Source organism: Microchirus variegatus, assembly GCF_963457635.1.
Source record: "Microchirus variegatus genome assembly, chromosome: 2".
NCBI lineage: Eukaryota > Metazoa > Chordata > Actinopteri > Pleuronectiformes > Soleidae > Microchirus > Microchirus variegatus.
The window spans coordinates 34,457,501-34,480,753 of record NC_139803.1 but is presented as its reverse complement, the minus strand read 5'-3'; the positions used below and the strand labels follow the sequence as shown (position 1 = coordinate 34,480,753).

Sequence of the window (23,253 nt, the reverse complement as noted above, 5' to 3'; positions counted from 1 at the left end):
CTCATCGTCGCCAACCCACCAAGTTGTCTTATGAACGTGAACTCAACAGTAATGTAGTCTGAGTAGATGTTATACATCAAGGGACATTTATTTATTTTTTTCCTCTTATTCTTGTAATTAAATACATAGTGTATGTGCAAATAGTTAAAGAGTCCAGGGTCTAAAGAACTACAGGGTATTTGAACATAGTACAAAGTTGGACAGTTAATTCAAACAAGCTAAATATCACCAGATACTCCTTGTCTTCATAGTAGTCATACAACAGTACCTAAAACATGAGTGTATGTGTGTATTTTTCCTTATGGTTATACAAAAGCAATAACCCTACAATTACCACATCTAAGACGCATACTGTTAAATTATTATTTTTTTGCTTGAAAACACCAAAAGGAAAATCATTTTTGATATTTATATTGACATATACTGAGAAGCCCCAAGTACTGACTCAGAAACATGAAGCAGTTTTCAACATTGGCAGCAAAGCATGTCTGTGGGCATTTAGCTTTTTTGTGCCAAACCATACAGTTTTGCGGTACGCACTGCAAAGCAAAGATGTAGCATAATTTAAAACCTGCACAAAAGATATCAAATATTATTTACCCAAGGCTCGACGGCATGCACTTCCATAATAAGCAACACAAAAAAAGTGAGTTACTTTTTTTTTTTTTTTTTCAATTGTGTACTCGTCTACCTAGAAACAAGCTTACTGTATGTGTGACTTTTGTGTGTTTGTGTTAAGACTGCTATAGACAGAGAGTGTGAAGGCTTCTCCAGTGGATGCGTTTTAGAGAAACACCAAGATGACACAGCACTACGCCCCACAGGTGACGACCAGGCTCTTCCAACAGTGAGCGCGCTGCCCGACTCTTCAGCTTCACGGTGAGACAGACAGCTCTACTCCTCCTTCCTCTTAGCCCCAGGTATCTTTGCCTGGATCCTGTGCAGGACAAACAAACGTAATTTTCACATGACTAGTATGAGGGTTTATAGTCAAAAGTTGAATACAATAGAAATAGCTATGTTAAGTGTAACATCGCTTAAAAAATCATTTTTGTAGCCTTAGTATAAACCATTTTGCCCTTTAGGCAAGGGCCATGCTTTAAAGAGGCCTCCGTCTTCTACCTCCAGACAAACCAGAGTGTGCGTTTTGTGTTTTGAAGCAGAAGCTTACGACACAAACCAATAACATAGTAACGGAGGCCGCCGTAGTTCCCTGACAGATTAGGGTGAGGGAGCAACAAGCATAGACCAGTAAATGTCACGTTTACTGCGTCAATGTCGCCACTATCTTTGGGGTTTTATTAAGACTATCGATTGACTAAAAAAAAAAACGGCCCATGGACACAATGATCTTTGTGAACGATTTCCAATGTTTTAGTCCTGAGAAAACAGACTAGTCGATTCAGTCAAGACACAATTTCATGGATTTGAGATCTCACAGAAACTTGTGGTTTAACACGACTTCAGAATATAAACAGGCATGGAGGCTTGTACAAGTTACAGTTCGAAACGAAATTAGGCAACATCCGTTAGCCGGGTCAGCTCATTGGTTATTTCAGTGTTCTGCTCACACCCCAGTCAATGTTCAGTCATAAATATTTAATCGGATGATCTGTTCAAATCAGCCTAAAATCTGGAGCACCCACCATCGTCGGAAGTATAACAGTAATATAAATCATTAATTATGAAAACGATGAATCAAAATCAATTAAGTGTCAATGTTGGTGCGTTTTATAGTGGAAAAAACCTGGAACTGACGGCAAAGCCAATTTGAGTCAATTAACCTGTTTCTCAAAATAAATAAACCTTCTGAGCAACACCTGAACACATTTTTTTTTAAATGTTTTTGGTCGATTGAACCTGGCATAGAAGACAGCATAGTACACCAGAAATTCTCTTTTTCAGTAAAACCCCTGTTCCATATTTTTCAAGCTGCACACAGCTGTCCTGAGGCGACACAGAACGTGGAACAAAAAGGACAAAACACTCACTTTCCCACCACAGAGTTGACCTGGGTCCGTATTAATCCCACATACTGATCAATCTGTGCCTGGAGGAAAAAAAAAAAAGACAGATGTAAATACATTTACACAACACTTATCATAGTAAGTTTTGAGGTTAGTGCTTTTCTGGTAGTGTTGACTCATACCTGATGTTTCTCATAGACCACAGGCATGGTGAACATGGAGACCACAGCTGTAGAGACACAGGAAGATTAATGTTTATAATATTTAGAACCCAAGTGGGAATATGTGGCCCTCAACATCTGCACTTGTCTAAGGTAAACAGGAAAAATAAACATTCACAATAAAACATACAAGGTTGTGTAGCTTTGTGAACAACATTCAAACTAGCTACTAGCTACTGAATATAGTGGTTTTAGCACAGAGATAAGGACATGGCTACCCTGCCCCTCAATAATGACTCGCTTGCTTTTATCTGCACTGTTTTCATTAAGTCTTCTGGGCATTTTTACATTGAACATTGAACGGTGCAGATAAAAAGTCAGGATGACCTCACCTAGGATGAGCAGTGTCAGGCCGTTGAACAGAGCACCCACGTAGGTCAGCAGCCACATCAGAACAGCAAACTGAAAATGAAAAAAACACACAACACCATCTCATACAGAGTTTGTGATTGATCAAATCAAATGTATGTACAACTCAGTGATGTGAGCACATGACGCAAACCTTCAAGGAATCGACCAGATCTTGCACAAGGAACAGCCTGCGAAGTTCCTTCATACAGGTGTTTGAGTACAGCAGGATTTTGTCAGCATATTTGCTAATCTGGTCCTGAGATAGAGCGATTTCAATCTCCAGGTAGGATCTATCAACCAGTGACAGAAACAGTCTTAGACATCTGATGATGTACAGCAACCACATTCGTGGATTAATTTTTTGTTTCACTCACTTGAAAGGATGTCCCTCGTCGGTCTTCTGCACGGCCTGCAGCACAGACTTGTAGATCCTGAAGCTGATGGTGGCAGAGAGGGCTGCCAGGGCTAAGTAGGCGCCGACGCTGACCACACTGAACTGGGTCAGGGAGAAGAGCAGCAGGAGCACGCTGCTGAACACGGCCCCAGACTGTTTCACATTCCTCCAGTAGAGCAGGTCAATCGCTAAGAGGGATGGAAGGACAGGATTAGGACCCCACAACCTGACTTCCCAGACATCCACGACCATTTCCTTTAAAAAGGTAAATTGGAATGCTGCTGCTGCTCAAGCTGCTGTGGCCTATACACCACATATTTGGGTCAAAAAACTGGAAGCTGTTCACAAGTCAAAATCCTCAGGGATCTGTGGCTGTCATGTGATCCTACGTTAAACCAGCTTTTCTTTAGGATAGATGTGGCTGTGGATCTGACTGTATCCAACTAAACTTTGCAGAAGATCATCGTTGAATGAGACCCACAGCCCAGAGTCTGTGTTGCCTTATTGTGAGGCCTCATATTTACATCTGATGTTGTACTTAACCAAAGTAGCACCTGGTCTGGTCTCATGCAAATGCAAACATACTGCACATTCAAAAACAAGCATGTTACACTGACACTACAGTACACGGGCGCTGGCTGTCCACAGGGGAGAGTTAATGATTGACCCCTAGCTCTGTGAAGGCAGCAGCAGTTCATAGATAATGGTTCAGTGTGACCTGGCCAGACGAGCTGTTCTGTGGTCACTTGATGAGGGATGACGATGCATCAGTTCAGAATCTGATTCTCCTGAATCACCTTTACTTTGAAGTTAACAGTGGGAACATACAGCACAGGTTGCTGCAGCATTTTCTGTCTATTCGTGTCTGAAATTCAAAGCCACTTACAATTTTAAACATGAATGATCAGCGAGGATTACACCAGTGTACCGTTACAGCTCGGCCTTCTCCTCTGTCTGTGTCAGCCAGCAACAACGGGCCCGTTTCCATGAGAACTGTCGGCTGCTTGTTTCACCTCTGCTGAACCAGCTGCATCACTGCAGCTTCCACCAAGGTCCAAGCACTCATCTGTTGCTGCCGACACCTCAAAGTCCTTCACGTCATGAAGGGAGGCGAGCAGAAGCGAAGCACTGATGTTACATTCTGTGCTCGTGAAGGAAAGAGAATCACTGCTCAAGTCCTTTGGATGACTTACTCTTCCTCTCTGAGCTGCCCGCCTGCTTGCTCTAATTTTAGCTGTGGAGCTGTGAGCAGCATAGTGATGACGGCCATCTTTACTCTCCACTAAAAGGCATCTATGGATGCCAAAAAGACAGACTAAACCTGGGAGGCCATAGAGGTCACTGTGCCTGAGTGAATCTTGCTCCACATTTACTGTGCTGGTAAAAATAACATCTGTATCGTCTGTCTTTATTCTTCCAACACGCGGTAGACTCTCTAATCAAAAACACACCGCTCATTCAGAACAATGTGCCTCAGCTGCTGTGCATGCCCCGTTCCCCACAGAAACCACTGCTCCTGCCAGCACTGACAAACTGTTCATGTGGCCACTGGATTTGACTGGAGATGCTCGCACGCACAGTCAGACACAGGTAGCACATGAAACAGTACAAGACGAATCAACGCGACAAGACAGGTGTTGACCTGCAACGGTGGCCGTGCTGCACGCGGTGCACGACGGACCCCCAAAAGCTTTTAGCGATAGTGCAGTAGAAGCATGTACTGACCTGCGGCTCCCATGGTTGAACAGGGAAAGAGGCAGCTGCTTTATCCACGGACAAAAGGAGAGCAGTGGAGGGGGAGTCCCCCTGCACAGGAGGGGAGGGGCCAAAACCACGCCAGCAAATCAGCATGGGAGACGGAGGGACGGGAGGGGGGGTGTTGGGTGGGAGCGTCTGTGGGGTGCGGTTGCCAAAGAGCCAACATTACAATCCAGCACACACATACAAACACTCTCCCTCTCTGTTTTTTTTTTTTTTTTATCTCTCTCTCTGAGACCTGTTATACTCAGGCTGACACTGGACAGTCGAGCACAGAAAATTAATCCTGTGTTTCTTTTGTAAAAGGATTACATCGTAATCCAGCAGCTGCAGATGACATCTACATATATATATATATACACATAATATATATATCTACACACACATCTGTGGTCATGTTCTACTGCTCCCTGAGAAATGCTTTGGCGGAAAGGATCTGCCGAGCACCTGCCTGATGCAGTTACCATGGTTACCATGCTCCATTTTCTCCCCACAGCTCACTGGGAGAGAAGGGAGCAAGGAGGAAAGGAGGGGCCCCGAAAGGAGAGAGGGAGGGAGGGACGGGGTGAACAGCTTTCCTTTGGGAACACAGAGCGAGAGATACAATTTTTTTTTTATTATTTAGAATCTGGGGGAATCGGCAACATGTGAAGATCAGCCACTCCCTTTATTGTGGAGCACAAAAGGGGGCGACGGCAGGTTGAACATAAGACTAGAGGTCTTAAAAACTGTTGGTTTAAAACAATAAAACTGTTATTACTTGTTTAAAATATACATTAGAGCGATAACCTAATATTCTTATGCACCAAATATAGAAAAGCCGTTGACGTTTGACAAAAGCTATATGCACAACATCATGGATGACAGTTCTGTGTCATGTAAGATGTTGAATCAGAGCACAGAGCAAAAAAAACCAGAGCAAACCATTTACACCAGTGACAATCGTATACCCCCTCCTTACTTTTCTGTCATGAAACTAGTTTAGCCTGACCTAATTAAATCACTGAAGACATCCATGTGGCCTCAAAGACATCGTCAGCCAGGATGTGCAAACATGTGAAGGGAAATGAGCTGCCAGCAGTCTCACACAAACGTGTATGTGTGTGTCCATGTCAACCTTACAAAACACGGGTGTGTGTTATTGGTTATTGCTGAGAAAACTGTTTTGATTTCTCTGTTACAGACAGATGCAACTGAGGAATGAACAATCTCCCAGATCTGAGAAACAGAAACAACAGGGGCTTATTACACATTCAACCACACCAGGTATGATTTCAACACCTCTCGTTCACTGTCTGTCACCTCATCATGAGCAGTGAGTAAGCAATACTACAATGGGTCTGAATGCTGAAGACAAAACTCATAAACATAAACAAAAAATGATTGAAACTGCAAATAAAATCTTGATAAAACATTGTTATTCTGGCTGATTATCACCCTTTATGAGTTAGTTCTGAAATTAGAAATCCAACTGGCAGCTGCCGTATGTGATTCACTGAATGAATGTGAATAACTTTCAAATCAAATCAAATCAAAACAAGCTTGTCATGCCTAAACCGTCGCAACAATGCTGATAATTCACGAGTCGTCCTGTGGCAGTGACTCAGCACCGTGGGTGTGATGAGAATGACTAAACAGAAATAAAAAGGCCTATATCAGCAGCAGGGTGATGCACAAACTTTCAGGAGAGGGAAAAAAACAAGGCTGCTCAGAATCATCCTGTCTCGGCTTCACCTGATGCCATTTTTAGTTGAGCTATTGTATTACACAGGCTCAGACGTGGTGGATAAAGACGAATGAAAAAGGTTTGCCTCTTGAGACGTGACTTATTGTTCAATCTACTCCAATTTTCTGCTTAAAAAAAAATAAAAATAAACCACAACTAGTGAGTAGGAAGGGACGCCATTTTCTCTTTTCTATGAACACTCCATGCTATGGAAACAGATGGAGGATACTTTTTTTTTTTTCTTGCCCAGTCTCTGCAAGGTGCCATGGCAGCCGATGGAGACGGGACTGATGTAATCAGAATGGGTGTGGCCTGGTTTCCATGGAGAACGTCTGTCAGTGCCGTGCGGATGCTCCGACCGCTTCGTTACACAAAACACCCGAGCGACAGCCGAGCGTATAACAACCGTCTCTGTCTGTGGCACGGCGGCAAAAGAGGGGAGGGCGACGACAATGACACGCTTTGCTCCACATCCTGACAGCCATATTAACGTGCACCCAAAATGGACGCCTCTTAGCGATACTGGCCTGTTTTAAACTTATTTTCCACGACCAGCAGCAGCACACACACACACATGCAGCAGAATGGATCCTGTCATAAGGGCGTGTCTGTGTGAGGAGAGGTGACACAGACAAATACAATTATATGGCAAATGAAAAACACACTATAACCACAGGCACACATTCAAGACTAGTTAACGTCGAAGCTACGTGCAGAGACATGTAATCTACATGCAGAGGTAAGGCTCCATCTCTCACAGCAACAGCACGCAGACAATTGATGAGTAACATCAGTACCCTGGCCCTTCCAGCCGCTCCAGGTGATTTCCTTCTTAGTCACGTCTGCCGTGGCCTGCATGCTGGTGATCAGTTATGTCCCTGCTCTCTCTGTCTCTGTGTCTGTCTGTCTTTTCTCTTTGTGGTCTCCCTCCGTTTTTTCTTTGTCTCCCTCTTCGGCAGCAGACGACTCAGTCACTCATCCCAGCCAGGCATGAATGGTCGGAAAGGGACGCGCGGGTGAGAGGCTGAGATGACAAGAGAGGAAGGGAGGGAGGGAGGGATGGAGGAATGGTTTCCAAGGTGCTGCCAGCTCGCGAAGCACACAAGACTGATGCTGGGGGAGCAGCGCTGGGTGGAACAGGAGCAGCAGGGAGAGTGCGTATATATATATGTGTGTGCTGGGGGGTGGGTGGGTTGTCAAATTGTAAACACCACACAGTTGCTGCTGCAGCAAACCATGCATACAATAATTAAGAGCGCAGGGGGCTAAGAAGGCGGGTGTTTATTGTTGGGGGTTTAAGCCTTAATCTTGAAAGGGTAAGAAGGTGCACAGGCTTTCACAATAAAAGCCCTGACAGAGGCTCACGACAAACGTGTAATAGTGGATAGGGAGTGGTGGGAGTGTCATCACACTGTAAGGGAAATTACAGGCAGTGCTCTAACATTGTATATGAAGAATCATATACTTTAAGTAACCAAGGCTTTGGAATTTTCTAGATCTGAGGACGAAATAAAATGTGGTCCACAACTTAATATTATGTCATAATGAAAACATGGCCCATGGCTTCCTCTTCCTAAACACTTAGCGTGTGGCTGAGATGTAGCTTCCAGCGAGGTGGCGTAGGGCAATAGGCGGGGTCACACCCTGGACATAGAGACAAACAACCATTCACTCTCATGCCTACGGTGTTCAATTTACCTAATCCACATATTGCATGTTTTTGGCAGGAAGCCGGAGAACCTGGAGAAAACCCATGCACACACAGGGAGAACATGCAAACTCCATGCAGAAAGACCCTTTTTCCAACTGGGGCTCAAACCCAGGAAAGAGTGCTAAACACTGCACCAACCACGTGGCCCAGGTGACATAATATAGACAGATAGAAAGACTAAACATGTTTGATAGCAATATTTCTATAACTAAGTAATTTTATGAATGTTATTCTATTACGTATTCAACAATCAATTATGTATATTGTTTAGTGTTTTTAATTACAGTTATCGTTTAATTCATCTGTGATTATATTTTATTTCTCAGTTTTTTTTGTTGTGTATAGGTTAATTTTGGTTGTAATACACATTATTCAATATCAGAACAAACACTTTTACTTTAACATCCTGTAAAATATCATCCTAATTTTGCAATATTTTCCCCTTCTTATCCAGACTGGATGCTTGTTGGACACCAGCTCATTTGATTTAAACAGTTAAGTTGAGTCTCACTCATCTGTACATGATTAATGTTGTGTTTTTCTCTCCCATGGCATAAACTTAAGTAGTCTATTTTTATAAAGGCTACAGCTTTACCGTTCACCCATTCAGAAAACCCATCTATATACAGAGCACACATACCCATTCACACACGTATACATTAGCTGCCTGGAGCAACTTGGAGTTAGGTGGCATTCAGATTATAGCTCAGTCAGGGATCGATGACCCACTAAACTCAGGGTTCCTGGTCAGTCTGTCTACTGTACACATGAGGAATCTTCCCTGTGTACAGATCTATGTTTAAATAAATTAATTTATTCATATAAGGGTAACTGGGGCTCGTTTAGTTTATGTTTTCCTTAATTTGCCACTGTGAACATCACACTCACACATCAGTGCAGAGGTGCTTTCCAGCGTGCTTTTCAGTGCTATAAACAGATAAATATTTATATTTGATGTAATCCAGAACACCCTCTTAAAAATAAAAGCATGATGTCATGTTTTCACACCACATGGTAAAGCCACAGCTATGTTTCCTGAAAGATGACTTTAGCTCGATTTGCTGAGACCTAAAAAATATGGCAAATATCCAATTCTGTAGTTCTTTATTTGTACAGAGTGAAGCCATAGATTGAAATAGCTGTTTCCACTATGATGGCAGATAATTGAATAGGCAAAGTGCTTGAGCCTTAATAATTCATAGCCAGTGTGACTGTGCTTTACAGACACAATGCTGCCCTGTTTAGAGCCGTCAGGATGTGTCCGTGCTCTATGATTCCCGCCGGAATTTATTTGTAAGGCAAATGACAGTGCTGTAGAAAGAAAAACGGATGTTTGCGAGCTAATTGAAAAAAAAAAGAAAGAAACAGCACAGTCACTGTGTGGTGTCAGCACAGTGCAGGACTTAATTGCGTCACTTCAAAGCTGTGAGAATAATCTCTGTCCTCCCCCCGCAGACAACCACACCTCACACCTTCTGCTCAGCACAGACTGCACGCACCGAAATGCCAAAAAACAACCAAGAGGGAAGAAAGAAATGGATTCTATTAACACTATACTGTACAGGCACAGCCACCACTGTTGCTATGGCAACTGGTGCAGACCGATTAAACCTCTCCTGGCCAAAGATGCACTGCGCCATCTAGTGTCGGAGAATAAACATACATGACCTGCTTTTTGGGCATTTCCAGAATCTTCTGTCACAGAGTGGAAAAAAAAACAAAGGCCTTTTTCAAGTAACACTAAATCAAACCAGCTTTATATACTGTAAAACTGTGTTATCAGCTGTATATGTATCAGTGTATCAACATATCATCCACAAGCTTTGTGTAATATACAGGATGCTTTCATGTCTGAAGGCCACACAGGAACCAGGGAATCACCCCTTTTTTTTAGCACTGGATTTGTATACAGTTTTCAATAGGAAAACACGTTCACCGTTCCTGAGTAGGAGTGTGCCCCAGTTCTGAAATCATACGATTATGTAAAAGCACTGTTTACAAGTTTAGAGAGAACAGGCATTAGAAGTCCACACAATTGTGCAGCCCTTATATAAATCACAGAATGTTACATGATGTTGGAAGAAATGTCTACCGTTAATATTTGCAATGTGTTATCAATAAAAATGGTGTAATCCAAAGTATAGCTGTTGGCTTTCAGTTGTCATGCACTGCCATAGATGCAACATTCATCCTCTCTTGCCATTCTGTTCTCAAACACACCACCAGGGGGAATCAGACCTCAAGAAAGCCAGAGCAGACACTTTCCACTTCCCGCCCTCACAGAGTTAACGCCACTCAGCAGTGGAACATCCTGACATCCCAACCATGTCAACAACACAATGCAACAGCGGCACACCAGCCAGGTAAACACCAGGGGGTAAACAAACGCAAAGCAGCATGTTAGTTGTTTTAGAAATGTGCTGTCAGTGACCTTGAGGCGTTTTTTTATTTATTTTTTAAATCATGTCAATATCAAGAAGGAGAAAATGCACATGCAATTTCTGAGGCAGAAACACGTCATCTGCAGGGAGAACGCTACCTGTTCCTCACGCTGACACCACTGTTTCTGGAAAGCCACAATATGTGAGAGAGTTTTGTGAAATCTCATATTTACATAAATACGCAGTAATGATGTTTATTTGCATATTCGTGGGGCAGAGGAGAACTGTGTATCCTACAGAAAACACTAAACTCAGGGGGAAATGGACTGTCAAGATTTACAGGACCAACCTTTTTGTTTGACGCCTCCCACAAACATCAGTGCCACAAGTTTGACGTCTACATCTGCTTTAACTTCAGGGTGCTTGAGCACGTCGTCTGGTTGGGGCTTCTCCACTCGCACCTCGGGGGGCACTGTGGCAGTGGGGGGCTTGGGCTTGCTGGGGCGATCCTCCTCTGTCTTCACCGGGGTCTTGGCCTTTTCTGTGGTCAGGGACTCAGCTGGCAGAGTGTCAGCGGTGCTGTGGGGAGGGACAGCGCTGGACAGCAGGGGAGAGGGAGGACTGACTCCCTGTTTGGGGCCACTGAAGCCCTGTTCTTTCTTGGGGCTCTCCTCGGACGCAGACTCAATGAAGAGATCACTGTCGAGTTCTGCCTCTCGCTCCTCCCGTAGAATGCTGTAGGCTGTGGGTGGAGCGTGGTTGCCAGCCAGGCCCAAACCACCCTTGGTGACCAGAGGGTTGTCAAAGGGGTTGTTAGGCTGGTTGAACGCACCCTTGCCCTTAGGTGGCTGGGCAAATGGGTTACTGGTGGCTTTGGGAGGCTCCTCAGACACCAGCTCAATCTCTGAATCTCCAGACTCTGCACTGCTGCCGTTGTGCTCCCTGTTTGGATTGCTGTTGGAAGCTGAGGACTTCACTGCGTCAGTCTTCATCACATCGTGGGATGGGAATTCTTTTTCTGCCCGTGAAAATGGAGAGAAAATCACAACGTCAACAACTTAAAATAAAAAAACACTGCAGCTTTATGTTCATAAGCAGAAAAAAACCCTTGTATGACCTGTGGCTTATTAACATTTTGATGGTTATTTATAGTAACTGTCCTTGTCGTGTGTGTGCTTTGCCTACGTGTGGGTGAATCGTTGGGAGTCGACGCCGGGCTGTCGTCCTCTGGCTCTGACAGTGTGACAGTGGGAACCCCCTGCAAGCCCACACTCAGGACGTTTTCACGCTCCACCGCGCTGACTGGAGGAGGAAGCTGCTGCTGCTGTGGCTCAGCTGGAGGATGAGACTCGGTCAAAGTGATCTTCACTGGACTGGCATTTTGGGGGGTGCCACCCAGGTTTCGGTAGGAGCGGTAGTCTGACAGTTCTTCATCAGAAGGCTCCTCCACGTATGGGAAAGAGTGGGAGCCCAGTGCTGGACCGAGGTTCTCTTCTTCTTCCTCTTCGTCTTCCTCATCTCTTCCAGGGTACTTGTCCATATAGCTTCCTAGCAGGTCACCACAGGGAGGGGTCGTCTCCACCAGACTGTGCAGAGGCGCCTGTTGCTCATCACGGCTCTCATCTCCATGGCTGATGTCCATGTAGTTGTAGGACTCCGTCTTATCTGAGCCGCCCAGCAGAGATTTTGGCATGTAGTCAACCAGGTCAGAGGTCACCGTGGTGGTGGAGCTGAAGCTGTAGGTGTTGCTGGAGTTGTTCAGGGCAGAGGAGCCGACGGAGGACTCGGAGGAGGGCTTTAAATCTTCTGACAAGTACGAGACTTCCCGGCTCGACGTGAAATTTTGATCAGACAGCAGGGACGTGTACACGTCAACATCGTCGCTCATGGGCTTCCTGAACAGGCCAGACATGAGGTCATCTGTGAAGAGAGAGAGACGTTAAGCCTAGTGAGTATAGATGCACTCATTAAGGGAGAAATGGCAACAGCCTGAGTCACACAGACAAATCAAATCAGCCTGAACCTGTGCAATTTAATAAATACAAATAATCCAGCTAAAATAAGCCTTAGCTAATGCTGCTGCTGCTGCTGGGAAGAGGTGCCGTGTCACTGTGACAGTCACATTGTGTGCCTGGCTGTGCAGATCAGTGAGGCAGAAGTAACAGAGGGCTACTTGTACCCGCTTTTTAAACAAAGAAAGATTGTTCTGACCCCCTGACAAAAACACAGCGCCACAGCCAGAGTTTGTCCTCAATCAGGCCAGCAAAGAGCTGCCTGTAGGCTCATCTCTGCTCTGCAGCCACTAATCCTGCATCTTATCCTCCTCATCCCGTGAGTAATCATGAAAACACACGTGAGACGTTGAACGTGATACTTTAACGTGCCAGTTAGCGTCTAATGTCTCCAACTCCATCACAGTCACACCCTGAACTGTCAATAACACCATCGTCGTGACACATTAATGTGATATTTAACACATTTATCAGTGTTTATTTCTTTTTCTGACGTCTGAAGTCCTGCTCTTTGGCCCTCTGTCTTCTATAAATAGGGTGGTCCCAGCTTCTGGGTTGTATAAACGGGGTGGGGGAGATTTAAAATAGCTGCCTTAGGGTTAGCCGTGGAGGATGCAGACCGACAGAACACCCAAAAACATCAGGACATCCCGTCCCTCCTCTTGCTTCCTCTAACAGGCTCCACCGCCCTTTTCCTTCTGCTGTTCTTCCTACTGCTGCTGCTGCACACATTCAACAAGCCCAACGTACTCTGGTGCAAGGGCAAAAATCACAGTACAAATATAGCCTCAGCAGGTCACCACCAGTGTCTGGACGTCAGGGTTTTCCCTCGTCCTTGCTCATAAGAAAATGTCCTTGGCATGGATATCTTGTCCTCTTATCCACAGCCAAAGACCGCTATAGACTTTCAATAAACTTTTGAAACAGACAGACAGCCGTTCAGCACAGTTCAGTTCAATGACATGAATGCCCTTGATGAACTGCTTAAACCACTGCATAATCCTCTTAGTCTACTATCATCGCACAGTTCCCATCAGCCGTCACCCTGGCAACACCATCATAATCTAACACTCGCAGTGCAGATGTGGGGAAGCACTCAGAGCCTCTACAAACTGTGAACAGAGTTGATCTGTGTGTGTCAACACACACACACACACACCCACACACACCCTCGCTCTGTCTACACAGTAACGCAGTTCAGGCCATGTGCATAAATAATAAACTGGAAAACCAGTTGTGACGTCAAACAAAGCATCTATCTTCTATTTTCCCCCTTAAATCCACGGTTCTCAAACTGTGGTACGTGAATCATCAGTAGTGCGCGAGCTTCCTCTGGTGGAAAATCAGAAACACTGTTCTACGGTGGTGAAATTATGTGGCAAATGTACGAATAAATTTGCACAAAAACCTAATCTCTCGCTCCATCTTAATCCAATTTTGCTACACTTCTCTCTGCCTCTGCTTCACTAGCCACGCCCACCTTATCCGGCAACGCAGCTCACCTGTGAACACACCTGCTCCTCATCACATGCAATCAGCGCTTTGCCCGGAGCCTTTCCTGCACCGACCCTGATTCACCTGCTTCGTCTCCTTCCTGGTAAACCATTTCAGTTCTCTGTTCCTGACCCATGAGTCCTGTTTTTGCCCTCCTGGTTCGTGTTCGCTGAGCCTGTGTATTGTGTCCTGAATAAATCTGTGCACGTCGGGTTCACAGAGTGTTCTATTGAAGACCTGACGCCAGCGATTTGAGATCATTAACTCCTTAGGAAAATGTTTCATGATGACATTTAAAATCGAGTGGGAAGTAGAAGCTCATTTTTCCCACAGACGAGTTCAAACTAAGTCCTCTTTGCAACCAGCAGAGTCGCCCCCTGGTGGCTATTCAATATACTCTTACGTTCTAGTTCGCTTCAACTAGCAAAATGAAACACGGTCCACTTTCGATAAAGGGTCCATGATGCAGATCTTAATATGGTCAACATTTAAAATGAGTGTATTATGTTTCATATCAGGAAGTTGTAAGAAATACTCGGTCCTAGTGCATATGGTATCAGCACCACTTAAAGGGCGGTTTCACCTATTTTATTCCTCCAATTGAAATGAAGAATAAACTTAAATCATTATGATGCTGCTGAGTACTGAGTCTGATTTAAATTATTTGTTAGATTTTTTTCCAGATATTTTACTCAAAACTTGACAGAAACACAGTAAAGAGCAGTGTCAGGCTTTTATTTTCTTTGAAGGAAGTGACGTTTTTTGACAATTCCATCTTCGTTCAAACCTTTATTTTTGGGGGTGAAGTGGCCCTTTAAGAGGTTGGGAATTTTTATCTAACATTTATTTTTTAATCAGTACCAAATAAAGAAACGTTGATACTTGTCTGAAAGTCTCAGAGCGCTCCCAGATGCTGGAGAAGCAAACCCCACCAGGCTGAGGCAAACGCTCTGCTGCACTCATATGAGATTGAATGTGACACCAAGAGGAATTCTCCACTCACACTTTAGCTCCAACAACTTAGTCGTATCGCTGAAAATATGATGCGGTTACATAAATAAAGTCTGCGCTGGAAAGGAGCAGTGCCTGAAATGCCCTCAGTGCAGACAGTCTATCTTTGAAACTAACTCGGCATGACAGGTCTGTGCTGAGGCCTGAGCTCCTGATTACAGGGACAAAGGCAAAAACATGTGAACGCAGACAATGGCTAAAAAAAAAGAAGCCGAAGTTGTTTCCACTTTGAATTAAGGTTTTTTTTTCTCAGTGTGCAGCAAAGAGATCTGAGATCCACTCCATATATTCAAAATGGAATAGAATAAACTCAACTATTTCTCGCAAACAGCTTTATTTCTTTTGAGTCCCGACTACAGACTGACCTTCACCAAATCTTTTTAAATCTGTGATGCCATTAATCCCAATAATATGAATGCTTGTTCAAATAAAGTACAGCTCAGTGACCGCATGCACTGTCACATCTCCGTCTGACCCTGTTCGCTGTGGTGTTGCCTTTCAGGAGTCCTCTTTCGCTCCATGACCTCGGGGGAAACCAATCCATCAAGATGTGACTGTGCTCTCTTGTTTCAAAGTCATCTGTGCCTTTGACATAAATAATATGCTGCTAGTTTTTTTTAAGGAATACATTGTGGTTTAACTGAGATATTATGATTATAATTTGCTGTTTGGTTTAGACTCAATTCAACATGTAAATTCCCATTTGCACACACTTTCAGTGGTGGATGTACTTTTATTTTGACACAGATCCCTGATCAGTCAAATTTCTTTCTCTTGCAGATGTGGATGACTGTGATCCACATCCTTGGTAAGATGCACTTCTTTTCATATTTCTCCTAAAAACTTGTATGACACAATTCCTCAGGATAATCCCTTTAATGAGTGTATTCATTTTCATTGTATATAGTTTTACACCTCTTTTTTACCTTGTGATTTAATGTCCTATGATTTTAGTGTACAGTGTCCTTGAGTGTCCTGAAAAGTGCTTTTTAAATACAATTTATTATTTTGATGCCACTTGGGCTAAAACGGTCTCCTGTAAACTCCTTAAATCAAGCCTTAAAGCTCAGACAGCTCCACCCCCTTTTACTATTATTTTCAGGGAAAAGCACCTAAAAGACATAGTAAATGAAGAATTGCTCATTAATTCATGTTCTTGGTGTCTAAGGACATCTAGGGACCTCAGAGAATGTATAACCACATTGCCCATTGAAATAAAAAATGCAGACTTTACAAAATAAAGAAAGTTAGAAAATAAAAGATACGTCAAATCCTAGACTAACTGAGTTAACTATGAAACTATGAACACATAAACCTGGGATGTGTGATGGATGGATGAACGAATGATCAAGTGATTAAAAGAGATGTAAAATGATATGGACTAGACTAGAGACTAGAGAATAGCAGCATTTAAACAGGTGGAAGCACTGTCATTTACCCTGAAATATAATATGTAAAGTATGTCAAAAGACATAAATGTCAATTTAAGTCAAATCATTGTCAGTGTTTACTTTTTCTCTAACTCTGTACAAGAGAACTGAACCCCAGTGCAATTCCACAAAGAGGTGGTCCATTATGTAATCAATATTTCACGTCTCTTACTTCATCTGTCACAGTTTGAAGTCTTAATTGTCTCTGTATTTAAAAGCTTTGGTCTCTTTTTTAGTTTAAAAGTTTTTGTTCGTTCTGTTATTGATTACGATATCCTTGGTTCAACAAATGCATGAATGCGCGTCGCTAACAATCCCGCTTTAATGTCTGTGAAGACGGAGGGAGCACAAAAGAGCGTCTGAGAGCTGAGGCTACAGCAGAACTACGAGCAGGGGTCGATGGGAGGGAATAGCTCTGCTAAAAGATGTAGAACTGCACTGAGCTGCATTGATCCAAGACAATTATTCTAAGAATCATCAGTATTATCTACCATTCTTTAAAAAAAAAGAAGAATCACTAAGGGCCAACCGCACACTAACGTCCCAGTGTCTTTTGTCAAACATAAATCAATCTAAACGAGAAAGTTCATATATAAAAAAGCGAATCTCTTCCCATTCTGATTGTGTGTGTATATATAGAGAGAGTACCTGCCCGCCACTGTATTGATCATCCTGCTTGGATAGAACTTTACAGATGAATGGAAAGGATGTGGATTGTGGAAGGATCCAGACTGGGTGTCTGGAAGCTCTCAGTTCATGATGCTTTTCCACTAAATTATAAATCCTGAAAACGTGTGTTAATCTTCCAGATTTAGCACGAAAATGTCTACAATCTCAATATTTAACCGAGGAGTCGCAAACCGGCGAGTGGCATCACAAACCCTGCCGCCGTATTTCAGTTCAGTGTCAGACTGAGTCTGTGCTCCGGTCATGAAGGAAGTACTGAACTAATAGTTTTTAATTAACTGATTCTAATGATTCAGTACATCGAAAACAACAGCTTTGCACGTCACTAGTTTGTGTGTGTCTCGTATTAAAATGAAGTCACGGCAGTGTAACGTCGAGCCGTGCTGGACCATGTCGTGGAAAATGTTTTACTTTGGATAAAAACTAAATGGATTGCCTTCTGGCAGAATTTGGGGTGACCTGGTTGCAAAAATAACTCTATATGCTCTTTTATAATGTCATTATAGGTTAATCACTAAGTTTCAGGTCTTCTTCAATAGAAGATGAAGTCAGTTTTGTAAATTATATTGCCCATTTCGAGGAAGATAAAGCATATTAAGCACGGCAAATGTGAGTGGTAGGACGGCTGGAATAGCTGCATGGTTAAAAATGGCGTGTGTGATATTTATGACCAGTCCATCACAGGGCCACAAAGAGACAAACAACCATTCACTCTCACTGACATTTCCAGAGTGTCCAGTTTGCATAATCTGCATGTTTTTGGACTGTGGGATCAGAAAACTGATAATTACCGTAATTATAAAGTTACTTGTTGATACTATAGGACTAAGAGAGTATTACAGCAACAGTGCTTCTCTATTACAAACATCTTCTGCCAAATTCTATTAACATAATGTTGCTGTGCTGTTGTGTAAAGTGTTAACAAAAACGCAGAGGCCGGATTGTAAGTGCATTTCCTGATAGCAGCTCTAATCCCATGAGCAGTTTTGCAGTAGTCTGCTCGGGGATTACTCCACATATACCCACAAGCTACAGAGCTGCACTGTGGAAAGAAAATCGTTAAAAACCACGTATCACATGTCATGTGCTTTTTAATTGTTTTTCGGGGTAAGCATGTGGGATAAAAGGGCTACGTGAAGCGATGATGTCATGACACATTGATAGCGATAACGCATTGTTATTGTCCAGCTCGGTGGAGCCTTTAGGGCCCAGCAGTGATCTATTCATTCGATTTATTCTTCAGCACCGGCTAATTGGTCCTCGAGACGGAGCAAGACAAACAAGATGGTAATTTAGGTTCAAATCAACATTGGAAGCAGACACATTAGTATTTATTTTATACACTTATATAAACATCAGCATCACGTGCAGACCAAGGTTATAATAGTTTTGGATTTTTTTTTTCGTTTTGACTTTTTGTTTTTAAAATGAGTGAGTTTTAAATAGTTTTTAGAGTGAGTTTTATTTTTTCTATTTTTTGTAAATGCTTAGTTTTAGTATTTGCCAGGTGCAAGATTCAAAAAGGTCATAATAAGTGTTGTGTGTCATAAAAACCCAACAAAAGATGCTATTTTAAAAATGTATTAAGAAGATGAGAAAATCGACAAGAAAATATGAAAGATATGAGCTGAGAGCGTCTTGGAAGGAAAGGACACTCCTTTTGTGTTTCCAGTTTGTCCTTGGCAGTCTGACCATGTGAACTGCTCATGGCAGCATCGCCTCTTTCTCCATTAAACCCCCACCACCACCACCTCCTCCTCCTCCTCACCACCACCATTACCCCGTTTCCTCCCTTCGCCGTATTATCTTGCATCTTTATCATCATGTCTGAAAAGACCAAGCGCTGCCTGCATGTTCCCCCCCTGGGAAAAACAGGAGCACGCTGCTCTCATCAGCTAAAGGCACAAAATGCACTGTGCTTGCTTTATAAGGAGTCCAGCAGAGTCCACTAAGTGCTTCCTCTGTCTGAGAGTCATGGAACAGGCCCAGCCCCAACATATGCTGTGTCATCTCTGTCACTGATGATACGCTGAAATGTCTAAATCCCCACTCTCAGACACTGTAGTGACTGGAGGAGAGAGCGTTGCTCATATGAAGCTGATGCACTTTGACAGGATGTGATGAAGTGACTGTTAGAAAAGGGGCTATTCTGCCAAATTGTGCTGTCAGAATAGTTTTTAATTTTGAAATCAACATGATGCAGTGTCCTTTTCATGAAACTTTCGCAGAGTGAGAACTGAAGTGTCTGTGATCCGAGGCTAAGGTTCTGCGGTAACTTAATCCATCTGAAATCAGCATTACTGGGGTCCTGTGGGCAGATCGCTGTGTTGAGAACGAGATTCAGGACGGACATGGGTCGATTACTTAGAGAGGCAATCCGAGACATCTTGTAGAGATAGTTTTTCACAGTTCATCCTCTTTTTCTTAAAGCTGCAGCGCTTCACTTTTGGTGATTTTTTTATTTTTATTGCCGCCGATGTTTATAATTCTGTCTTTAGTTAAGTCTTTGGTTTAACATGTTTATTGTTAGGGCCCGAGCACGAATGGCAGGGGCCGGATCCAAAAGCATGTGGCCACAGACGTTTGCCTAATTTCGACCACTCGCCACCAAACAGGAAGTGCCCTATAACTGCAAGACATTGACCGATTGCCTCAAAATGTCATACGTGACGCAAGAGACCGACCCTCAACACATATACGTTATTATTATTCTGTGGCTTTGTGGTCATTTTTGAAGGGATTAACGAATACAAGTGAAGGGAGACACTATCATGACTATGTGCTGTCCTAGTTATTATTTTTATTTTTTTAAATGTGTTTTTGAGGGCTTTCCCGTACCCCTCACAGATTTCTGTAAACATATCAGATCGAAACGAAAATTTCCATCTGAAAGTGGTTTGGTGAATGTGCGTCAAAGATTAGATGTGGGAGGGGCAAATAACTGCGCTGCCACCCAGGAGAATTCACTTATGTAACTTTACATGGGCTCTTTTTATTTTAAAGTCAATGCTCTCTCTTTATGAGCACGATGTTAATGCTGTCTTATCTATTTTGTCATAAAATAAATAATTTCCTGTACAGCAGCAGCACAGGAATCTTGAGGGAGGGAGAGTCAAGGGGAAGTTAATCCAAATGATGTGAACTTATTTGACAATGAATATAACAGACATCTGATTATTTGTCAAATCAATTGTTAATCAACTATGTTTTGATCATCAACGATTAAAGCAAAGTTTATCAGATTTTTCAGCTTCCTAAATGTGTACATTTCCTCATTTCTGTGCTCCATAACATTAATATTTTTTCAAACTTTTCTGACATTTTACAGGACCAAAATATAAGCTCTGTTGATTACATTTAAAATTTCTGCTGCACAGTTTTATATTTTATCATCGTCAGAGGAGGTTTGCGTGGAGAGAATGGGTTTGACACAGATGAGAGGAGACGATAACATGTCTGGTCATGAGGAAAATGTCCACTGTGGCTTCAGAGACGTGATGAGATCTGTGCTGAGTGTGTGTGCAGGTTTGTCTCAGTGTGTGTTTGTTAAGGAGGATCATTTTTTGGATTGTTTTCTTCCACTATATCACTCAAAGCATTATGTTGTTTTAATGTATTCAGTGATGTACAAAAAATGTGTCTTTTTTATATTTAGAACAAGCAAAGTCAGAAATGTCTGAGGAGCAAAGATGAAACTAGGTGTTGCCCCCTGCCAGGCCCTTTTTTTTTTTTTTTTTTACATCATCCCATCAATTTTTCAGTGAATTCATGAATGAGAGCGCAGATGATGACTCTTGTTTTGCTCGCCAAGCGAAAGTGAGTCCTGTTTCTTCAGGATTTAAAAATAGCAGCCTGGGCTGAGCTTGTAGCTTGAGCTGAGGAGAGTGACGGAGACTGAGGTCTGTGTGGTGTTTCCGCAAAAACCATGCACTCCAGCAGCCAATAATATAAAAATAAGAATGTGACTATAACGGGACGCAGGGAAATGCCTGGTTCCTCACGACGTGTGTCTGATTTTGTGAACTTTATGAATAATTGGGTGGTTTTTTTTGGCCTCGTTTTGTTTGTCGTTTTGTGAGCAGCGTAATTCAAAAATAGTCTCTGGATGTAGCATATATAACCCTGATGTAAGGAACAAACGATCAAACCTTTTATGGACCGACGCCACAGGAGAGTGAGCAGCCTTGGAAGAGGTTTGGACTCTCTGAGTGCTTTCTCTAGTTTAAATAATTTAAATACAGGTTATGTAAACAAATAGGAGAATGCTGGACGACTTGGAGGCAGACACAGAGATTTATGGGGGTTTTATGATTCTGTGGTGTTTTATGATTTATATTGTGATCCTGAAACTTTCCATGGAAATTTTAGTTTGGGAATTAACTGGGAATTTGGGATAATTTAAAGAAAGAGTCATATACCAACACACATCATAAGCAGACATTGTTGTAAACATGACGCAGATTTATTTTGTAAGTAGAAATTCAAGAATGCTTAATTCTTTCACTGAACAACAAAAATGAATGTTGACGAGGATATTTCTTACAGCTTACCCCCTTCTTCAAATGTCTAAAAAGTCTGGTTCAAAATGTTAAATTTAAATCAGCTTTCTTACCCCTCCCCCCAAAAAAGTCCCATTCAACATCGTCAATAGTTTGTATCTGTGTTGTGGGCTCAGAAAAGTAGCTTTAGTCTAGAAATCATTGTGCATGTAGGGGGCGTGGCCTTAACAGCCCTGCAGTAAGTCATACTCCACTGTATTCACATCAAATCTGATTGTTGTTTAGCCATTATTATGCAACAACATTGTTTAACAACTATATTTAAGGTCCCAACCTTCAACTTTTATTTATTCCCATTCTCTCCGTTATTTCCCATGGAAAGTTTCCAACTTTTTGCATTTATTGCAACCCGAGCCAAGGACGCAGTTGAAAAAGAGATTTTTAGTCTAATTTTTGTCTTTTTCTCCTGGTTAAATAAGGCTTAAATTGCCATATTATTTTGTGTTTCAATACCATACATTTATAAGTTTGTTTATCTTTAACCAAAGAGCAGTCGATAATTGACAAAATAATGACATTTATCATAATAATAGATACTTTATTGATTCCCCATGGGGGAAATTCACATTGTAAGTGACATGTAAGTATAAAACACAAACGGATTAAGAGTAAAGGGTGGAAACTAAATAAATAAATATTGCACTGTGAATTGCAACCTGTCCACTGTTGGTGTGTGTGTGTCATCCAGCCCTTTTAAAAGGGTGTTAACTGAAGCCTCATCAAACCCCAAATCGAGTAAATAGCTGGAGTTCAGAGGTTACACTTGTGATGATGAATCATCATTGTTGTTGTGACAACTTCCAATCATGTGAAGACACGTTTTCACTTGAAACCACACGTTTGCCTGTGCTTCAGCTCCATCAGGTGCTTCATCTGCGTCTGTGTTTACATCATGTTTTGTTGTTGTTATTGTTGTTAAGATGGGATTATTTGTTTAACCAACCCTACTGAGGCTCACACACCTGCACATAGAAAGAGTTATTTGCGACAAGCGCCCACTTTACCTGTGGATGCAGTTTCCATAGTAACGCCAGGCCTTTTCCCATGTTCCTCCTGAAAAGGATGGAATTGTTGAGCCAGGTCTTCCGCTGCCGCCGCCGCCGCCGCCTCGCGGCCCCGCGGTGGCTCGTTGAACCGGCTCGCTGTCGTGTTTCCAAACAGGCCGTTCCTCTCGTAGTCGTCGCCGAACCACTTCCCCTCCGAGGTGAGCTCCTCACCGGGCTGAGCGGACATGCTTTCCTCTCTCTGTTGTCGTCGCGACTAAATAAACAAACACTTAATATCTGCTGTTTAAGCTTCGTCTCCTCCTCCTTCTTCCTCTGCCGCTGCTGATGTCGTGCACCGGGGCTGGAGCGTCAACGAGCCGTTTTGCGCAAAGATAAAGCGACGGAGAGGAAACTCGGAACTGCGCCGCGTCCTGATGGCGTCTGTCAGCCGAGTGTTGTGCGTGAGGGTGAGGCGCTGCTGTGGGTGACGGGTCGGTGTGTGACTCGGAGCAGGAGAAGGAGAGCTTTATTGTTTTAGTTCACTGCTTCCCGCGGTGACGTCACG

At 42.9% G+C, this 23,253-nt stretch overlaps 1 protein-coding gene across 2 annotated transcripts; it reads right to left on the bottom strand.

The window, feature by feature from the left end:
• Positions 1 to 63: 63 nt before the first annotated feature.
• rtn1a (reticulon 1a) lies at positions 64 to 22,970 on the bottom strand. Of its 2 annotated transcripts, XM_083909947.1 has the most exons (9): positions 22,707 to 22,970; positions 11,695 to 12,429; positions 10,859 to 11,527; positions 2,914 to 3,121; positions 2,691 to 2,829; positions 2,521 to 2,590; positions 2,150 to 2,196; positions 1,992 to 2,050; positions 64 to 937 (listed from the first exon to the last, which is right to left on the bottom strand). In XM_083909947.1, exons 1-9 carry the CDS (start codon positions 22,933 to 22,935, stop codon positions 895 to 897), a joined length of 2,199 nt encoding a protein of 732 aa, XP_083766073.1. In that variant the 5' UTR covers positions 22,936 to 22,970; the 3' UTR covers positions 64 to 894. The 2 variants fall into 2 exon arrangements, with proteins under 2 accessions (XP_083766073.1, XP_083766072.1); XM_083909946.1 differs by lacking the exons at positions 10,859 to 11,527; positions 11,695 to 12,429; positions 22,707 to 22,970 and adding an exon at positions 4,659 to 4,749.
• Positions 22,971 to 23,253: the final 283 nt, after the last annotated feature.

Bases quoted from the DNA above. Each gene is read 5' to 3' on its own strand.
- rtn1a (XM_083909947.1), bottom strand. From the start codon at position 22,935: ATGTCCGCTCAGCCCGGTGAGGAGCTCACCTCGGAGGGGAAGTGGTTC. The intron at 2,830-2,913 runs GTGAGTGAAACA...ACTGGTTGATAG, and splicing joins GACGAGGGACATCCTTTCAA to ATCCTACCTGGAGATTGAAA. The intron at 2,591-2,690 runs GTTTGCGTCATG...TTTCATTTTCAG, and splicing joins ATCTGGTCGATTCCTTGAAG to TTTGCTGTTCTGATGTGGCT.